The 21,635-nt window shown below is 44.7% G+C and overlaps 1 protein-coding gene across 9 annotated transcripts in view; it reads right to left on the bottom strand.

Annotated features, from left to right (window-relative positions):
* Positions 1 to 21,635, bottom strand: part of SQOR (sulfide quinone oxidoreductase) — a 60,145-nt gene that overhangs the window by 28,992 nt on the left and 9,518 nt on the right. For 8 of the 9 annotated variants that reach the window (XM_073995752.1, XM_073995753.1, XM_073995751.1 and 5 more), the window contains 2 exons: positions 4,805 to 5,055; positions 1,846 to 2,016 (listed from right to left, as the gene is read on the bottom strand). In XM_073995752.1, coding sequence (XP_073851853.1) covers positions 1,846 to 2,016; positions 4,805 to 5,038 — 405 coding nt within the window. In that variant the 5' untranslated portion in view covers positions 5,039 to 5,055. Of the gene's footprint in view, positions 1 to 1,845; positions 2,017 to 4,804; positions 5,056 to 12,893; positions 12,951 to 21,635 lie in introns of those variants that run through there. The other variant, XM_065547887.2, reaches the window with a different exon arrangement.

Genomic DNA, 21,635 nt, shown 5'->3' with positions numbered 1-21,635 from the left:
CCAATTCAGTAAGAATTTTTGTCTGTTTTTGTTCACTCATGTATCCTTAATACCTAAAACTGCACCTGGCTTATAGTAGATGCTTAATAAATATTTGTAGAATGAATGAATGAATGGAGGCCAGAAAGCCAAGGATCATAAATGCTATATGGCAGGTACTCTTTTTTTTTGTTTTTGTGTTTGTTTGTTTGTTTGTTTCTTTTTTTGGAGACAGCTCTGTCACTCAAGATGGAGTGCGGTGGTGCACTCACGGCTCACCACAGCCTTGAACTCCTGGGCTCAAGTGATCCTCCCACCTTAGCCTCGCAAGTAGCCGGAAACACAGGCACACACACTACACCTAGCTAATTTATTAAATTTTTTTTTTTTTGTAGTGACAGGGTCTCACTATGTTGCCCAGGCTGGCCTCGACCTCGTGGGCTCAAGTGATCTTCCTACCTCAGCCTACCAAAGTGTTGGGGTTACAGGTGTGAACCACCATGCTCGGCCAAAGTAGGTTCTCTTGATCAGGGTCCAGGGAAAAGCTACAGAAAGTCTCTGAACTCCCTAAAAGCAAATGCAAAATCTGGTACATAGGTGCATTTTTCTAGAGAGGGCTTTCGTCTGGTACCCAGAAAGATCCATGACCTCAAAAAGCCTTAAGAATGCCTCAACAGGCTGGGCGCGATAGCTCACCCCTATAATCCCAACACTTTGGGAGACTGAGGCAGATGTATCACTTGAGGTCAGGAGTTCAAGCCAGCCTGGCCAACATGGTAAAACCCCATCTCTACCAAAAAGTACAAAAATTATCTGGGCATGGTGACACAAGCCTGTAATCCCAGCTACAGGGGAGGTAGAGGTGGGAGAACCACTTGAACCCAGGAGGTGGAGGTTGCAATGAGCCAAGATTGTGCCACTGCACTCCAGCCTGGGCGACAAAGTGAGACCCTGTCTCAAAAAAAAAAAAAGAATGCCTCAGCAGATGAATCTCTGTTGGAGGGAAGGGTTGGACTTGAAAACATTTTAGGATCCTCACCAACTCTGATTCTACAATTCCGTGAAAATGCTGGAGTCTCCAGTTGAAGGGGGAAGAGGCAGAGGATTAAGACCAATAACACTCTGGGAGCCCCAAAACCACAGGAACCTGGAACAGGTCAGAGCACGGTGGCTGCACTGCCTGCCCCTGTCCTGGGCTCAGCAGCAGGTGGGGGAAAGAAAGCTGCAGATGGCTTCCGAGCAGCCCTTCCACCATCCTGCTCTTATCACCTCAGTTAAACATGGGGCAGCCACTGCTGAAAAGCTTTGACCCCCGAGTGGTGAGAGTGGGTGACTTCTAAAAGGTGCTGAGCAGTTACGAGCTGCAGCAACAATTCTCCTTAGCGCTGGCATGAACCTCAGAGTCACAGGATTCCCCTACAGTTCTGGCAGAGTGCCCCCTAGGGTGGCTGGATGGATACTTTCCAGTATCCTATTGCTCTGGGAAGCTAGGCGTCAGGTAGAAAATCTGATTGCTTCAGAAAAAGAGAAAGAGGAAGGTGCTTGCTATTTTAACATGTAGCAACATATAAACAAATGGTTTGATAAACATTCAGGTGCCAGATACTATACTAAGCAATAGGGTGCATGGTGGGTGTTCAACAAATACTTACCTTAGTTGTTTATTAACTCAATATCACTCAGTCCTTCCATCTATCCTCCACTTACCACATACCCTGCCATCTTGTGCAGTATTCAACACACATACGTTCATGCACACTCATGCATATATACTGCTCTTTCAACACAAAGCTATCCAGTTTAAGATGGTTGCGTATTAATACAAGCCATCAGATTAACAAAAAATCCAAAGGCCCCAGTGGTTACCTGCTCGTCGTTGTCTGTGTGAATGCAGTTCTTGTCTGGGTTCAGCTCAGTCACTCTAGCTTTGATCCATTCCACACCAGACGGAATCACACTCGCCATGGGACGACCCGATGAGGACAATTGTTTGGCACCAGCACCCACCAGTGTCCAGATTGGCTGGTAGAAATGTCTCTGAGAAACAAAGTATTTGAAGATTTATTACAATTTGACACTGATCAAAAGGGTGTCATAGCTAACAGTATGAGCTAGATTCCCTCAGTTACTCCCTCCTGACTCTTAGAGCATTGTATGGAAAGGTCTCCACAAAGTTAGCTCCCTCTATTAGGCGTCTCCTATTATGGTAAGTTCTGAAGGACAGTCATTCAACACAAGAATCTTCCAAGATCATCAAAAAAAGCTATAAACTATCTTTAGTGACCACTGCATTATTTATTGCTGAAAGTTGATTTGGTGTTTAATATGTACATGTTATATACACATGCATATCTACACATATATTATGGATACTTCATGTGAACAAATATTTTAAAAATTAAGCCCAGCAGCCTAAATATGGTCCCTCAGGAGCATGTAGAGACAGTGGTAAGCCTGGAAAGTTTACAGCCACTTCCAGGGGTCCTCTAAACTTCATTCACTTCCAACTGTGTTTCCCAAGCCCAGTGAGGGCTGTGTTTCCTGATCAGCCTTTCTTCTACTTTCTCAGACCCTCAGAGACTTTACACCCAAAGACAGTAAGTACTAGATCCTACTCCACAATGCAATGCATGCCCAAACTTTCACTATCTTCTGGAGTTTTCTTGCTTCAGATGGTCCATTCCTTTTTTTTTTTTTTTTTTTAAGACAATCTCACCCAGTCACCCAGGCTGGAGTGCAGTGGCATGATCTCAGCTCACTGCAACCTCCACCTCCTGGGTTCAGGTGATGCTTCTGCCTCAGCCTTCCGAGTAGCTGGGACTACAGGCATGTACCACCACACCTGGCTAATTTTTGCATTTTTAGCAGAGAGGGGTTTCACCAGGTTGCCTAGGCTGGTCTTGAACTCCTGACCTCAGGTGATCTGCCTGCCTCAGCCTCCCAAAGTGCTGGGATTACAGGATGAACCACTGTGCCTGGCAACAGATAGTCCATTCTTGATCTAAGTTAGTTGTGAAAGTTCTGGACATGGGGCAAAGGGCAGATTTGTATAATGGCCTCTAAGAATTCCAATCCACTTAGAGTAGACCGTGGACCAAGAACTCTCAATATTGCCAAAATGCCTCAAAGTGGCGGGCCAGCACTGCCAAAACCCACAGAGAGGTGAAGAGGACACCAGGAATGACTCTGCAGTCTCCCTACAACCAATAATGTGATCCAAGAGGAGGAAGACAGTGGTCTCCATTTAAGAGAGCTCATCAATGGCCAGTCCATCTTGAACAGTAAGAGGAGCAAAAATACAAGGTCAGATTTTATTTTTAGACTATGAACATCAGCTCCAGCTATCACTAAACCAGACTCAGCAGGCAAAGTACCAAGCCTGGGGCTCTGGCAGCTCCTTCCAGAAATTCCTGCCCTGTACTTCCTCACAGGGCAAGACAAACTGGATTCTGGCCACCTGAATTGTGCCCAGGTCCCAGAAGAGCCAGTCTCCTTACAAAGAGAAGCCCGACTGGGAGACCCACCCATGCATTAGCTAAAATACAACATATACCAGAAAGAGTGGCCACCTGACACAGCTCTCAGACCACTGTCATTTAAAGTAAGGTTCCTGAATTGAAGAGATGCCACTTTACAAAGGCAATTGATAGAGACTGCCCCCTAGTTTCCTGTCAAATCATGGCCCTAGGTAACATCATTCCCTTGAATGGGACAAATCTTGAAAAGGAGTATGTCTTCCTTGTCCTGTGCTCCCCCTGAAACAGGCACCTGATCCATTTTGCTTTTTTCTCCCAAGGATGCAGCTCCCAACTGGTACATGCCTAGTTCCGCAGGAAACATTAGGCAAGCCACCAAAAATCTTGAATATTTTTCTGAAGCTTTTGGACAATCTTAATATGTTTTTTGCGAGACAGTGCCTTACTCAGTCTTCCCTCCTAGTGTCAGCTACCTTTTCTCCCTTATAATCTGCCCTTGCATTTAAGTTTGTAAGCCCACTGACAGCTTTCCAGAGGCTCCCTGTGCCCCAATGCATCATCCCTTCTCCAGACAGGAATGGATAAGAAGGTGCAGTGGCCATTGATTTTCCTCTGGGCAGGAGGTTGGCATCGGGAGAGTGTCGTGGGTTGAATTGTGTCTCTCTCAAAGAAGGATGTTGACATTCTAACCCCAGTACCTGGGAATGTGACCTTATTTGGAAATAGGGTCTTTGCAAATGTAATCAAATTAAGATGAGGTCATTCTTGAAGAGTGTGCCATAAGTCCAACGACTTTGGATTTCTAGGAGGGTCATGTAAAGACACAGGGACACAGAGACACACAGAGGACATTCTGTGAAGATGGAAGCAGAGAAGGGAGTGGCACAACCGCAAGCCAGGGAGTGGCAAGGATTTCAGGGTAACCACCAGAAGCTGGGAGAGAGGCCTGAGACAAAGCCGCCTCCCATCCCTCTCACCCAGGCTGCAGGGGGAGCATGGCCTTGCCCATAGCTTGGTTTCAGGCTTCTAGCCTCCAGAACTGTGAGGGAATAGACGTTTGCTGTTTTAAGCTACCCAATTTGTAGTAATTAGTTACGGCAGCCCTAAGAAACTAATACAGAGGAGAACAGTAAAAGCCAAGAGATCTGTCCTCCCTCTCTTTCCGTCCACTTCCTCCCAGTCCTTTTGGATAGGCTGCTTTCTGTGCCCAGGAGAAGCCCTAGCCTGGACACATGAAGACCCATTGCTTGATAGTCATACCCAACCCCAGAACACACACACACACTCACACACACACACATATACACACACGTACACACACACCCAGGCCCTCAAAAGGGGAGGCTTACCTCACTGGGCTCAACAACGGCCACATTCTCTGCACCCACTTTCCTCTTCATGCGGGCGGCCATGGTGATCCCACCACTGCCCCCACCCAGCACCAGCACCTCATAATGGTTCCTGGCTGCATGGCTGGCCCCGGTGTGCAGCTGAAGGGGGCCGGCCTGCTGAGTGCCCAGCCTGAGCAGGCAGGCAAAGAGCTGGGCACGGGGCCCCGATACCACAGCCACCAGTGGCACCATCTTCAGGCAGGATCAGTCTGGAAGGGAAGAGACAGGGCTATGAGTGCCAAGGTAGAAACCATCATGGGACTGAAGCGTTTTCTTCCCAGGAGGAACGGAGGCCAGCATCTGGCCCACTCCCACTGGTCCCCATCATCTCTCAGGACCACTTTCCCCACTGGCTATGGTCCCAAGGCCTCCTGAGAGCACCCAATTGGTAGCTATCAACTGACTATACTTTCCATTTCTCCCCTTCCTCCTACGCTCAGGCTATAGAGGACTTTGAACCAAATTCCCCAATTCTTTAATTCTTTCCTAATAACCTGTCTGTACCCATCCTTGTCCATCCATAAGATCCAGGGCACCATCTGGTTGCATCCAGCTGTTGGCCCATTCTCCACTGAGGTACACTCCCCAATGCTTTCTTTGGGTTTTCAGTCCATGAAAACTGATATACGAGTCCACAATCAGAGACCTACAACATTCCTTGCAGTAAAAAGCACCTGAGACCTTGCTGAAACAGAAACCAACTAGAAGAAACCCACCTTCTGCAACTCAGAGTACCCACCAAGGCCATCAAGGCCGCAGCCCCCCTCCAGAGGCCTCCTGGCTCTGCTTGCCCAGGGAAATACAATGTAATTAAATCACCGGCCACAGACACACAAGTGTAGGCCCTCCACACCTCTAGCAATTTCAACCAGATGATTTCAGAAAGCCATAAAAGGAGCCCTACCTGGTATCATAAAGTTTTATTTTACTGAAGGAATCTGCACATGCTGCTGACCAGTCTTTTATTACATCCAATTCAGTAAACATTTCTCCTTAACAGTTCCTCCGAGAGACTCACTTTACCTTTAAGAAAACCTGTTTCTGCTCTGAGCAGTGAGGAAAGTAAGGCTTCTCAGGGACTGACCTTTGCTTCACCCCACGCACAAAGCTGGCCCGACATCCAGGACCCCATCCACCTGTAAACCTTGAGTGACCCCGACTCATATCTCCCTCCCTGGGTATGACAGTGCCCCAAATCCTACCGTCAAGTCCAGTGCTTAGGGTTCAACACTGCTCCAAGAACCCCTTATTAAAATGCAAGTGTCCAGCTGGGGATTAACACTTACAGCTGCTAAGGTTACTAACTTCTTAATGAAATGACTTCATTATATCATTTCCCCCCTCCCGACTGGAGAAGAGGAAGTCTGCACAAGGGGATTAGAGAAAGCTGAGAGGGCAAAGGGGTTATAAAAAGAAAGGCCTTGGAGAGGCGGAAAAATAATAGGGAATGGGAAGGAGGAGCCGAGGGGCTGTGAAGATTAACTCTATTCCAGAGTTTTGGTGCCCCAACAACTTCTCCAATATTTCAGATCTGAGAAGCAACCTAGAGCTGTACGAAGGGGACTTGGAGGCCCACGGTAAGTAGAACAGGCACATACAGTGTTTCCAGGAGTCTAGAGTCAATACGACCCTTCTGGAAACTTACACTTTGACCCTGCATTTCCATTTCTAGGAATCTAATCTAAGGAAATAACCTCTAATACTGAAGAAGAAAAACCACTACAAAGATTTTTTCACAAATGTATTCATAATCTGATCACCCCTCTGTTAATTGGCTTGTGGATTAGGGCTAATTATGTCCTGGGGACAGAAAAAAAAAACTGCAGGCTCCACACAGGCCGGGAAAGGCTCAGGTCACCACTTTAATATGGGGGCAGAGAGCAAACCAAATATCAAAACACTGGGGAAGGGTTAACTAAAACATGGAACCCAAGGTGATTTCTGTAGTCTTTTAAAATTATGTTCATAAAAAATACATAGGCCAGGTGTGGTGGTTCACACCTGTAATCCCAGCACTTTGGGAGGCCAAGGCAGGTGGATCACCTGAGGTCAGCAGTTCAAGACCACCCTGGCCAACATGGCGAAACCCTGTCTCTAGTAAAAATACAAAAATTTTTAGCCAGGCGTGGTGGTGTGCACCTGTAATCCCAGCTACTAGGGAGGCTGAGCCATGAGAATTGCTTGAACCCAGGAGGCAGAGGTTGCAATGAGCTGAGATCACGCCACTGCACTCCAACCTGGGTGACAGAGTGAGACTCTGTCTCAAAATATATATATATAAAATATATATAATATATAATATATATTATATATAATATATGTGTAAAATGTATATAATATATATAAAATATATATTATATGTAAAATATATATATTTTATATATATATAATATTTACATCATGATCAGGAAACAAATTAGAAATGCAATATTCTCTCAACTATGTAAGAGAAAATGTATTAGAAAAAACAAAGCCAAAATCTTAACACTGGTAAGTGGTTTTCTCTGGGTTTTAGAATAATGAGTGATTTTGATTTCTTCGGCTTTTACATATTTTATAAAATTCTCTACTATACACATACATCAATATTGGCTGGGCATGGTGGTTCACACCTGTAACCCCAGCACTTTAGGAGGCCGAGAGTGGGGGATCACCCAGAAGTTTGAGACCAGCATGGAAAACATAGGGAAACCCCATCTCTATTAAAAAAAAAAAAAAAAAATTAGCCAGGCATGTTGGTGCATCCAGCTACTAGAGAGGCTGAAGTGGAAGGATCACTCAAGCCCAGGAGGTCAAGGCCACAGTGATCTGTGATTTCTCCACTGTACTCGAGCCTGGGGACAGAGGGAGACCTTGTCTCAAAATAAATAAATAAAATTAATATTAATAAAATATTCCTTTAGATGATAATTAACATTTACTAAGTCCTTTACATAAGCATTTAACTTGTGAGTTGGCTACCACTATCATTCCCATTTAACAGATGGTACAACTAAGGCAGATAGCAGTTAAGTGACTGTCAAGGTTATACAGCCCATGGGTGGACTGTGATTTGTACCCAGGTATTTTGGTATCAGAGCCTCTACTTTAAACTACTACACCATACTATCTCTATGACCTTTAGAACAATATGTCTCAACAGCAACAAAACAATGCTTGTGTGATAACGTTAAATGGGAAAAAAAAAAAAAGGTATACTTTCTACAACTTCCCAGAAAAGGGAAACCATTTTTCAAGGTACTGATACCTAAATATTAGCAATGGTTTTAATATGATTATAATTATTTTTCCTCTTCTTTGTGTGTACTTTTCTCAAATTTTCTTTAATACATTATACATTTAAAATTTCTTAAATTACTCAAACAGATTTTTTTTAGATTGAAGAGAAGAAGAAATCACCAAGTAAGATATGGATGTTTCATACAGAAGGAAGAAGATATTTCATGGTGCATACCCAGTCATCGCATCCTGCCTTTCTTTCTTAATGTCCACAGAATGATAGAATCACAGCGCAAAAATTCTCACTTTCCAGAAAATAAAAATCATGTTTTCATGGTCCTGACACTATATCTATCCCCATGGAAAAAGCCCCATAGAAAGAACCCCATGGGGCAGGGGCAGGAGGAGGCCTGGCTAAGTTTCTGATTTCCAGCCACCCCATCTGAGGTTGTTTGGCCTCCTAGTGATACAAGAGTTAAGAAAAAATTATTTAGGCAGATAGTGAGGGTATGGAAGTCCTCGGTAAGGTTTTCATTTTAATGAAAAGCAGCCCCAAGTCATTTTCCTGTCTAACAAAGAGCAGCCTGTAAAATCGAGCTGCAGACATAGATGCTGGCAGTTGTGCCAATCATGTTCAAGATGGAGGCTCCATTTTCCCTCTGTCAGCCATGTGTACAGTAAGAAGCAGACAAGATGGCCCCAACTAAGGGAACGTTCATTTGCATAATAAGATTAGGGTGGGGAGGCCAGCCTTCCTGACGCACTATGTAAATATCATACCTGATCAAACCAATCTGTGAGCCCTATGTAAATCAGACACGGCCTCCACCAACCTGACTATAAAATCTGACACATCCACCACCGGCCGGGTCTTTCCACTCAGAACACCCCTCTCTCTCAATAGAGTTGTTTTTCTTTCTCTTTTCTTCTGCCTATTAAACCTCCACTCCTAAACTCCTTGTGTGTGTCCGTGTCCTAAATTTTCCTGGCGCAAGACAATAAACCATGGGTATACACCCCAGTCAATGTAGCCACTTCACTAGCTCCCTTCCAGGCTAACACCTCATGGTTCCTCTCTTGAAAATGTACACAAATATTTCTCTCACTCAGCCAAGAAGGCTACTTCTGCTTTATTTCATTACTTATCCATAGCCTATTCCTGGATTCAGTATTTATAAACAAAAAGTCCTCTGAACCAGTTTTATTGACATCATTGACAGTCACATAGCAGAATGTCCTGACCTTTGCAGTCAAATTTCACTTTCAAACTATAAGCAACAACTTCAAAAACACAACAGAATATGTTAGAGGGAATGTCCAAGTTTCAAAATGCTGAAAAATCTCAATTACTCTCTAATTCTAACAATGTAACTTCACCCAAACTTCCAAATCAGAAAACCCAGAACCATGATCCAGCCCTGCCTGTGGAGAAGGTGGAGCATGATGCAATGTCAAAGAAACAAACCAGGGCAGGAATCATAATTTTTTAATGCCACTTCTTTTTTTTTTTTTCTTTCTTTTTTGAGTCTGGCTCTGTCACCCAGGCTGGAGGGCAGTGAAGAGATCTCAGCTCACTACAACCTCCACTTCCCGAGTTCAAGCGATTTTCCTGTCTCAGCCTCCTGAGTAGCTGGGATTACAGGCACGCACCCCCATGCCCAGCTAATTTGTTGTATTTTTAGTAGACACGGGGTTTCACCATTTTAGCCAGGCTGGCCTCATGTAATCTGCCCACCTCGCCGTCCCAAAGTGCTGGATTACAGGCATAAACCACCCCACCCAGCCTAAATGCCACTTTTAAACCATGGTGTAATATAAAACATATTCTGTCTTTGTTCCTGGTTCCTAGCTCAAAGTTCCTAAAACCTTTGGGATTACCTGAGTGATGGAAGTGTCATTTGTTTTTCATAATGAGTCCCTGAGTTTATGCTAGTAAGGTGACTCAAGGTGGGATCCCTAGATGGCTTCAGGATGGGGCTGGTCACCAGAAAAACCAAACATGTGACTGTGATTAGAGGGCTGGAACTCTCAGCCCCGCCTCCAACCTTGGGAAGGGGAGTGAGGCTGGAAATTGAGCTCTATAAAAACTCTTCAACAATAAGACAAGAGCTTCTGGGTTGGTGAACTCACTGATGTGCTGGATGGTGGTGTGACCGGAGAGGGCCTGGAAGCTCTGCACCACCCTGCTACCTTGCCCTGTATGTCTCTTCCATATGGCAATTCCTGAGCTGTATCCCTTATACTAAACCAGTAAACTCAGGTAGAGTGTTCCCCTGAGTTCTTTGAGTAGTTCTAGCTGATTATCAAACCTGAGGAGGATGGATCATGGGAGCCTTGGAATTTGTAGTTGGCCAGACACAGGTGTGGGTCCCCTTGGGGCCAGCAGCAGATGCCCTGCCTGTCTGGCATCTGAAGTGAGGGCAGTCTTGCAGGACTGAGCTTTAAACTACGGGGCCTCCACTAACTCCGGAAGCTAATGCCACAATTGAATTGAATTACTGGGCAGCTAGTTGGTATTGATTGGTATTGAAAAAGATAACAGGCCGGGCGCGGTGGCTCAAGCCTGTAATCCCAGCACTTTGGGAGGCCGAGACGGCGGATCACAAGGTCAGGAGATCGAGACCATCCTGGCTAACACGGTGAAACCCCGTCTCTACTAAAAAAAAATACAAAAAACTAGCCGGGCGTGGTGGTGGGCGCCTGTAGTCCCAGCTACTCGGGAGGCTGAGGCAGGAGAATGGCGTAAACCCGGGAGGCGGAGCTTGCAGTGAGCTGAAATCCGGCCACTGCACTCCAGCCTGGGCGATAGAGCGAGACTCCGTCTCAAAAAAAAAAAAAAAGAAAAGAAAAAGATAACATATATTTGATATTAGAATATTAGAAGTGGCATCAGAAAACATCACTTAGGAACCAACAGGAATTACTGACATTGACCTAAACTAAGTCTATAGCAACAAGCAGAGAAAGATACAGTTGAAGGAAGCAACAGCCACACAATCTTTCTTTCTTTCTTTTTTTTTTTTTTTTTTTTTTTTTTTTTGAGGCGGAATCTTGCTCTGTCGCCCAGGCTGGATCTCGGCTCACTGCATCCTCCACCTCCCGGGTTCAAGCGATTCTCCTGCCTCGGCACCCACGAGTAGCTGGGATTACAGGTGCCTGCCACCACACCCAGCTAAGTTTGTATTATTAGTAGAGATGGGGTTTCACCATGTTGGCAAGGCTGGTCTCGAACTCCTGACCTCAAGTAATCTACCTGCCTCGGCCTCCCAAAATGCTGGGATTACAGGTGTGAGCCACCCTGCCCGGCCAGCCACACAATCTTAACCAGAAGGCACACACACAAAAAAAAGGAGGCTTATGCCTGTAATCCCAACACTTTAGGGAGGCTGAAGTGGGTGGGTCACTTAAGATCAGGACTTTCAGAACAGCCTGGCAATGTGGTGAAACCTGGTCTCTTCAAAAATTAGAAAAAATTAGCTGGACCTGGGGGGCATGGTTGCCGGCGCCTGTAATCCCAGCTACTCTGAAAGCTGAGGTACAAGAATTGCTAGAACCCGGAAGGCAGAGGTGACTGTGAGCTGAGATCACACCACTGCACTCCAGCCTGGGCAACAGAGTGGGACTCTGTCTCAAAAAAAAAAAAAAAAGAAGACGACCAAACTGGACCCTAAAGTCAGCAGAGCAGAAATAGAAAACTGAAAACTTCTGTCAGCAAGGAGCATAAATCTGATATGATTTCCTAGTCTCCTCAGAAGATAGCCTGAAACACTTAACTTTTTTAAGAAATAAGAATTAACTATTAGCCGGACGTGGTGGCTCATGCCTGTAATCCCAGCACTTCAGGAGGCCAAGGTGGGCAGATCACTTGAGGTCAAGAATTTAAGACTAGCCTGGCCAACATACCGCAACCCCCTCTCTACTAAAAGTACAAAAATTAGCCAGGCGTGGTGGCACACACTTGTAATCCCAGCTGCTTGAGAGGCTGAGGCACAAGAATTGCTTAAACCCAGGAGGCAGGGGTTGCAGTGAGCCGAGATCATGCCACTGCACTCCAGCCTGGGCAACAGAATGAGACTCTGAAAAAAAAAAAAAGAAAGAAAGAAAGAAAAAGAAAAAAATCAATAAAGTAAATTTAACTTTCACGTACCAAATGGCACATGCAATACATATTTTATAATCAAATAGTATTATGCTTTTAAGTTAGACTAATATTCCTCTATTCTAAATTGATTGCATCCCTCCTTCAAAGAATCGGAATGAATGCTTTGATATGACCGCAGTCTAACTGGAAAAGTAAAGTCCCTGTTGATTGAAAGATAAGACAGCTGACTGGGCACCCCCACCTTCCATCACTGGCCCCTGGGTCCAGACCTGGTCTGGACAAGTCTTTGGGACTTCATACCTTTCCACTACAGCTCTTCCTGGACAAGCAATACGGACTGCCTGTGTCAAAAGTTTCCTAATCTTACGTCACACGACATGGTTTGTGAGCAGCCAGGGCACCTGGCAGAGTTCAAACAGAGCTGCTGGCTAAGCAAGAATTACTCAGAGCATTCTTAATGAAAGATCCACCAAGCCAAGGACTGTCATCAACTCTTCAGCTATTTTTGCTTTTGAGGACACAGTGGGTCTTTGACTTACAATTGTCTCCTCTCAAGCCTAGGCCAGGCTGGGCCCACTCTGCTTTGGGTTTCAATAACCACAGGGTCAACCTTTAACAGATCACTTTGCAGAACACTTCCAAAATCAAAGAGGAAAACAGACAACAAACAGGCTCCAGCTCTTGTCGCCTACCCTGTTCCTCCCGCCAGACCCGAGCCAAGCTTACTGTGAGCTGTCAGTCTGGATCTCTGTAGCTTCCTGTCTCAGGGCACCAGTGAGCACTGTGTACACAGCACGGATCAGGCTTACACCTGGTGCCCAGGTGGAGTGACTGCTGGAAAACTCCTCCTCCTCCTCAACTAAATCCTCCCACCTGGGCTTTCTGGGCCTATTTAATTAATTAAGTCAGCCCTAATGCTATTATCCGTTATTTACACCTCTTAACCAAATGTTTTCTTATTTCACATCCAGAAGGCAGGATTTGGTAGGAAAATAACCTATTTTGGCCGGGTGTGGTGGCTCATGCCTGTAATCTCAGCACTTTGGGAGGCCAAGGCAGGTGGATCATGAGGTCAGGAGATCGAGACCATCCTGGCCAACATGGTGAATCCCTGTCTCTCCTAAAAATACGAAAATTATCTGGATGTGGTGGCGCATGCCTGTTATCCCAGCTACTGGGAAGGCTGAAGCATGAGAATCGCTTGAACCCAGAAGGCAGAGGTTGCAGTGAGCCAAGATCGCGCCACTGCACTCCAGTCTGGCAACAGCGCAAGATTCCGTCTCAAAGAAAAAAAACTATCATCGAAATAATAACTAACATTTCTTGTTTACCAGTTGTGCTTGTGCTGTCTCAAAGACTCCTCATAACCTTATAAATAGAATTCCCATTTTACAGATGATAAAATTGAGGGTTTGAGTAGAGATAGAGAACTTGCCTAAGGTCACATGACTAAGCAACAGAACTTAATTCAAACTAATAATTCAGGAAAAATGCCTATTGGCTGAAATTATTTTATTTTGTTTTTGAGACAGTCTCGCTCTGTTGCCCAGGCTGGAGTGCAGCAGCATGATCTCCACTCACTGCAGCCTCCGCCTCCTGGGCTTAAGCGATTCTCATGCCTCAAGTCTCTGGAGTAGCTGGGATTACAGGCACCCACAACAATGCCCAGCTAATTTTTCTACTTTTAGTCCAGCTAATTTTTCTACTTTTAGTAGAGACAGGATTGCGCCACGTTGGCCAGGCTGGTCTCAAACTCCTGGCCTCAAGAGATCCACCCGCCTCGGCCTCCCAAAGTACTGCGATTGACAGGCCTGAGCCACCAGGCCTGGCCCAAGCTACTTTAAATTTGAGTGAAAATAAAATAATCCCAGCACTTTGGGAGGCCGAGGCGGGTGCATTGCTTGAGCTCAGGAGTTTGAGACCAGCCTGGGCAACAGGGAAAAACCCTGTCTCTACTAAAAATACAAAAATTAGCCAGGTGTGGTGGTGTGCTCCTATAATCCCAGCTACTAGGGAGGCTGAGGCAGGAGAATCACTTGAATCCAGGAAGAGGAGGTTGCAGTGAGTGGAGATTGCCTCACTGCACTCAAGCCTGGGCCACAGACCAAGACTCTATCTCAAAAAAAAAAAAAAAAGTTAAAGTAGCTTGGTTGAATCCCATGGAGTGAGGTGGGAGATGAGAGTGAATATATGTTTTATTTTGTTTTTTTCTAACAGAGTTTCACTCTGTTGTCCAGGCTGGAGTGCAGTGGCATGATCTCGGCTCACTGCAACCTCCTCCTTCCGGATTCAAGCGATTCTCCTATCTCAGCCTCCTGAGTAGCTGGGATTACAGGCGCCCACCACAACACCCAGCTGATTTTTATATTTTTAATAGAAACAGAGTTTCACCACGTTGGCCAGGCTGGTGTCGAACTCCCGACCTCAGGTGATTCACCTGCGTCAGCCTCCCTGTTATTAAATTTTAGCTTACTAAATAAACTGAAAAGAAGGAAATTAAGTTTTTTGGCAGAGAAGGGCAAGGTACAATAATAGTACTGATTTAATTTTTTAAGAGTCTTTATCTTTGAGAAATATACACTGAGATTCTTATAGCTGAAATGACTCAGAATGTGCTTGAAAATATTTTAGGAGGTATAAGTGGGTAGGGGTGTAGATGAAACAAAATGGGCCATGAGTTGGCAATAATTTGAAATCAGTGGATGGATATATATGGGCGTTCCTTGTGGCAGTCTATTTTTGTACATGTTTGATGAAAGTTTACACAATAAAAATTTAAAATGAGTGAATGAATGGAAAATAAAAAAAACAGTATGTCAGAGTGAACACTGGTTTTGCTCTTTAGTCACTGAAATGTTAAGGTTTGGACATATTTCAATAATAGCAAGATATTAGCAATACAAGTAATAGCAACACAACTTATAATCATACATCCTCCCATGTGCATAGAGCTTTACAATTCAGAGGGCCCAAACCAGAGCCCACACTGGAAGTATTGATATCACTTTACAAATGGGGAAACTGAGGTTCTAAGAGGCGAGGTCACTCAAGGGTTTCACACACTGCATCAGCAGCAGGGCCAGAGCTAGCATGAATTCTTTTTCAGACGAGGAACTTTTTCTGAATATCCTTTGCAGCAGCAATGCAGGCATTAGCAGGAGCTAGCAATTCAGAGAGAGAGCAATTCCCAGTCTGCACCTTCCAGCTCCAGGGATGGCCCCTCTGCTGCGATGGGGCAGAACAGAAGAGTCCGGCATCCCTGGGTGGCCCCACATGCTGTCTCCTAGAGGGGCAGGCTTCTAAGAAGGGGCAGATCTGGGTTTTATGGGCATTGAAGCCTATATAATTTGGTGCTTCAAATTTGGGGTTTCATAACCCAAAATTACAAATACAAAATTAGATACCATATCTAATATGTATTTTGAATAAGAAAGTAAATCACAACAAATACCTGGATCCTTGGTGAGTCAGGACCCTTTGTTCTGAGATCTCTTTTAGAAAATTTATCAGAAATACAAACATAGCAATGCTTGCTAGTTACAGCCTGGCTACCTCCTGGAACATGGGAAAGCTCCCTGCGCCCACAGCCAATGAAGGGTCAAAACAAGATTTAACTAGAGGAGGTGAAAGGAACAAGGGAGGCAACCAAAACAAACATCATCATTTCCCTATTACATGAAGGACATTCCTGGAAACTGACTCACAAGATTATGGAAGCTAAGTCCCAGATCTGTAGTCAGCAAGCTGAAGACCCGGGAGAGCCTATGGTACAGTTTCAGTCTCAACACCAGCTCAAGACACAGGACAAGCCATGTTTCAGTTGAGTCTCCAGGCAGGAGAACATCCAATGTCCCAGCTCCAAGATACCCAGGCAGGGAGGGCTGATTGTCTCTCATTCATGGGAATGTTAGCCTTTTTGTTCTATTCAGGCTTTCAGCTGATTGCATAAGGCCAACCCACATTGGGGAAGACAATCTGCTTTGCTCAATCTACCCATTCAAATGTTACTCTCATCCAGAAACACCCTCACAGGCACACCCAGAATACGGTTTCACCAAATTTCTCGGCACCCCATAGCCTACTCAAACTGGAACATAAAATTAACCATCACACCCTCTGACTTAAACTCTAAGAAGGCAGGTCTAAATCTGGAAATATCTCAGAAAGGAAATTGTTACTGTCACCTGATTAGCACAACTTCAGGCGCCAAGAAAATGCTGAACAGCCCATAAATGAGATTCTTAGTGTGATCTCATCTTAATCTGAAATACATGCAAGTAATGGGTCCAGTAATATTTACAGCACATATCAATGGCACTGCATTAGATACTTCATGAAACCGGGAAGGCAACTGACTGTTTCCCCTTGCTGTAAATATTCTGAGTCCTGCTGTATTAATTCTGTTTTTCATTGCCTGTATTTTTTTTATGGTTTGACATTTGGGGGCCTCGCTAATCCCAGAGAGACTGCCCCTCCCACAACTAACTCATTCTGAGAGATGGTAAAAGGCTTGCCTGACTTGCCTATGACCACACCTTTGATGTGTAAACCAACCAATCCAGAGCCATATTCTGAACCAGCTCCTCTATCTGGCTTTTACACTCCAGGAGGCAATTTTCCTCTGCCCTGATTATTCCAGGGCCAGGCATCAGACAAATACGACTACAGGCAGCTCATGCACCCTGGAGCACTCTAAAATTATTCAAACTAGCCCATCTCAAACCTGGTCAGCCCTTTCTCCGGCCTCCCAATACCGTCTTTCGCCTGTTCTTTCCCGTCACTTTTTCTGCCCCCTGACCTACACAGGTGCTTTCCCCTATGGCCCCATGTGGGGTGTTATGCCTCCTGATTCTAGGGAACTGTGAGTAAGAGCTTCTTCCTTCATGGCAGTCACCTCCTGATCTGTTGGCCTCACCATACTTGATTAAAACAAATCCCAGGTACATTTTAATATATCTAGATTAAAATGCATGTGCTAACTATTCAGTCAGACAGAAGCTTTTACATGTTTAACAAATTTTTGCTCAGCTCCTTCTCCTCACATATGCACTAAACTGTCAGGTGGCATTTAAAATGCAATTTAAGCCAGGCGCGGTGGCTTATGCAGGTAAAAATTCTCCTAATAAAAATTCTCCTAATCCCAGCACTTTGGGAGGCCAAGGCAGGTGGATCACTTGAGGTCAGGAGTTCAAGACCGGCCTGGCCAACATGGTGAAACCTTCTCTCTAAAAAATACAAAAACTAGCCAGGCATGATGGTAGGTGCCTGTAACCCCAGCTACTCAGGAGGCTGAGTCAGGAGACACACTTGAACCCGGGAGGCGGAGCTTGCAGTGAGCCAAGATCCTGCCACTGCACTCCAGCCTGGGCAACAGAGCAAGACTCTGTCTTAAAAAGGAAAAAAAAAAAAAAAAGACGCCACCTCTAAAATGCAATTTAATTACATATTACCGAAGAATGTTACAATTATGTGGGTGATTGAGCTAAATTTTTGCAACTAAATAACATAGTTACAGTTTGAGTTTTTAATGCAGTAACCGCTCTAGAAGCAGCAGCACGTGGCCTTCCTTTCCTTTGTCATATACTATCCTCCATTCTATTGAAACTTAAGATATCTTCTCTACCAAGAAAAATCTTCACATCTGTTTTATCCATTTAACCTTGATAAAGGAGGGCATCCGCCAGAAGTGCTGGGAGAGGAAGGTAAGAAACAGGTTTTCTGCAGCATATAAGTCTGTGCAAATTCAGGTTTATACCTACACTGAATTTGTCTCAATCGCACAGTGGCTAAATTTGCAGAAGTGAAAATCAGGAAACATAATCTAAGCTGAATTTTTCTTAGGAGAATTTTTACCTGCACAAATGATATAGGATTAAATTACTTACATTTAGCTATGCTAAATATATAAGTGCATCTTTACGAAACAGACTTACATGAAATCCGCATAGTCACAATTCTGCTGCTATTTAAGAATGTTTCCAGCCTGGGCGCGGTGGCTCACACCTGTAATCCCAACACTTTGGGAGGCTGAGGCAGGTGGATCATGAGGTCAGGAGATTGAGACCATCCTGGCTAACACAGTGAAACTCCGTCTCTACTAAAAATACAAAAAATTAGCCGGGCGTGGTGGCACGCACTTGTAGTCCCAGCTACTCGGGAGGCTGAGGCAGAAGAATTGCCTGAACCTGGGAGGCAGAGGTTGCAGTGAGCCGAGATCGCACCACAGCACTCCAGCCTGGGCGACAGAGTGAGACTCTGTCTCAAAAAAAGAAGAATGTTTCCACAAGTATTCATTTAGCGCCTACTATATATAAGGATGCATGCTGAGAGACAGCAATTTCTCCAGGCCTGGCCCCCTCCCACTCTTTTCGCTAGGGCATTGAGGCTTTACACCGGAAAACAAAGTTCTGGAAAGTGATCGCACAAAGGAGCAGCTTTGAGTAGGAGAAACTTCTGGTGTTGGAACAAATTAACCCTGCTGTTGGAGGAGAAACAAAACCAGTTTGACACAGGCTGATTTTCACAAACAGTTAGGAGACTATTGGAGTGGTCCAGGTGTGAGCATTAGAAATGCAAATAAACATTCAGATAAGATAGAGGCTGGGAAGAGAGAAAAATTTCAGCAGATGTGGGAAAGGTTTCTGGAAGAAAAAAAAAAGCCAAAGCTGACATCTAGGCAGCTGAAGAAAAAGGAATTATATGAGCAGAAAAAGGGAAGTTATGGCAGGGACCTGTTTGGGCTACTTTTGGACAGTTGGGTTCAAGATTTTGAAAGTAGAATCACTTGCAATGAGAATCTCCTAACTGTGGATATAAAGGAGAGCAGTCGAGCGCACTGGGAAGAGGGAGAAAGAAGATTGGCTAGGCATGTGTTACTAAAGTTTACGTCTGAGAGCTTAATCCCAGACAATGGCAATTTGATCTAGGGGTCACAAAGCAGCAACCTGCAAGCCAAGTGCAGGCCGGAGCCGTGTTTTACTTGGCTCACAGTGCTTTCCTTGAATTTTTAATTCAGCATCAACATTAAAAAATTTGGAAATCTCGCCAAAAATATTCCAGATTCTTGGCCTCTAACACTAAGCCCACATTCTCACATGGAAACTCTTGGCTGGAGCTGAGCAGTCATTGGTCTTCTCCACCCTGCACAAGGTTTCAGTTCACTCCAGCCCCACTCAGCCTATGTTGTTCATTTGTTACCTACTCAGCCCTGGTGTGCATTTAAGCCTGTGGTTACCGCTAATGGCAGTGAGAGCCCTTGGAAGGTTTTAATAAAGCTGGGTTTAGGCCGGGCGCAGTGGCTCAAGCCTGTAATCCCAGCACTTTGGGAGGCCGAGACGGGCGGATCACGAGGTCAGAAGATCGAGACCATCCTGGCCAATACGGTGAAACCCCGTCTCTACTAAAAAATGCAAAAAACTAGCCAGGCGAGGTGGCGGGCGCCTGTAGTCCCAGCTACTCGGGAGGCTGAGGCAGGAGAATGGCGTGAACCCGGGAGGCGGAGCTTGCAGTGAGCTGAGATCCGGCCACTGCACTCCAGCCTGGGCGACAGAGCGAGACTCTGTCTCAAAAATAAATAAATAAATAAATAAATAAAGCTGGGTTTTGAAAGACTTAGAAAGAGTCCCCAGGAGAAGTTGAGAGGATGAATTGGAGCAATTCAGTTGAGTTCAGCATTTTTGAGTGTTTACTAGATGCCAGGCATTGTGCTAGGCACTGCAGAGTCAATGACGGGTAAGAAGAGTCTATCTGTTATAAAAGGAAAGACCAGGAATATGAAGATCCATTAAGTGGCTGTTTCAGAAATTCAGGCACCAGTGAGGCCGGGCTCTGGGCAAAGGGAACAGAGATGAAGGGTGTGAATGTGAGACACACATTGACATTTTTGCGACAATCAGCTCTAGGGGATAAAGAAGAAGGAAGAATGTGAACTATGACATTATATCCACTTGTTCAGGTGAATATAATGAAGACAGGACGTAAGTAGCCATACTAGAATTATTCAAAGTGGAGTAAAGGTCCAAGGCACTGTGAGAGAGAAGAAAAGCACACCCCTTGAAAACTGAATGAGTGCTGTTCCGAGAAAGGATAGCAGCTGTGCTCTTCCTCTTGGCACACCTCCTCTTGAGTAATGACAGTGTTATTATTCTTGCCTGTGTGTTCAGGAACTGTATTAGTATATTGTTAACAAATAAAGAAAATGGAGCAATCTTCACTTAGCCCTGCAGGGCCATGTTGAAACTCTCCCTCTGTAGCTGTTATAAATCCAAACATTTGTTTAAATATTAAGCTGTGAAGCAAGTACACCAGTAGTGGGCCAGGACTGAGTCATCGGGAAACAGGAACAATCTATATAGCTCTCTGATGATTCAAGAACTGGAGCCGCACTGGGGTTCTTTAGTTCCCTCACTCTTCAGGGCAAAACTGTAGGAATTTTCCTTACAGAGTTACTGATTAAGAGTTGCTAATGAGGACTTTACAATGAAACAGTGGCTCCCTTTGCTCCTGAGAAATGTCCTACACATTTCCCTGGCCTATGCTTCTTTTACAATCAGAGAATGCATTATAACAAGAGAACTGACAATTTCACCAAACCAATACAATTGCTAAGCAGAAAACAAGAATTATATTTACACAAGGAAAATGCTTGCATTCAGATTCCAGGAAAGAAAACACATGTCAGTCAATTGGATTATTGCAACTGAAAGTTAAGAGTTTTGACTGAATTATACAGAAAAAAAAAAGAACACCTTGTTTTTCTGCTTGCTGTAGCCAGTGGGAGCCTGACTTCTCACGTTCTAGTACATAAATAAGCACAACTTAGCTCTACTTCAACCCCACCACTCATAGTTGGCCTCTGGTCAGGTAATTTTCAGGTTTCCTTCCCTAGTCTGTATATGCCTGTGTGTGCCCATCTGCAGACTGTAGGACACGACTCACTGGAAAAAGAAGTCTGATGTGGAATCAATGTACTCCCAGTCACACAACAGGGATCAACTTGTTTTCCTGAGTTTGTTAAATCACCACATTAAAACTACTCATCAGCCTCAGGAGCATTGGGATTTCCACTCAGAATCTGACATGCAAGAAGTTCACTGTAAACCGGACTGGCCATTTCATTCAGGCATATCATTCCTTGGAATCCAGTGTGTGTGGTCTTACCATAATGAGAAAACACTCTTTAATTACAAGGTATACATCTGCTATTTGAACATAGTTGGAGAGACTCTAAACTCAATCCTTTAATAGTTGGGATAGAATGAGGTGTAGACAGCTCACATGTCTCCTGTGGCCAGCTAGATGACACTGACCCATTCCCAGTGAAGCTTTGTCTGAGGGCATATCAAAAGTCAAAAGACCGAGGACCACAGCCCAGGGAGTGCTAGGTACAGCTCATCCTGACCCATTTGGGGCCATGTTTTCTTCATCAATGGAATAAAGGAGCAGGCTGGGTGGCATCAAACTTTGCTA

This window comes from Macaca fascicularis, chromosome 7 (genome assembly GCF_037993035.2).
Source record: "Macaca fascicularis isolate 582-1 chromosome 7, T2T-MFA8v1.1".
Classification (NCBI taxonomy): Eukaryota; Metazoa; Chordata; class Mammalia; order Primates; family Cercopithecidae; genus Macaca; species Macaca fascicularis.
The sequence above is the reverse complement of the archived record's forward strand: the minus strand, read 5'-3'. Positions and strand labels throughout refer to the sequence as shown.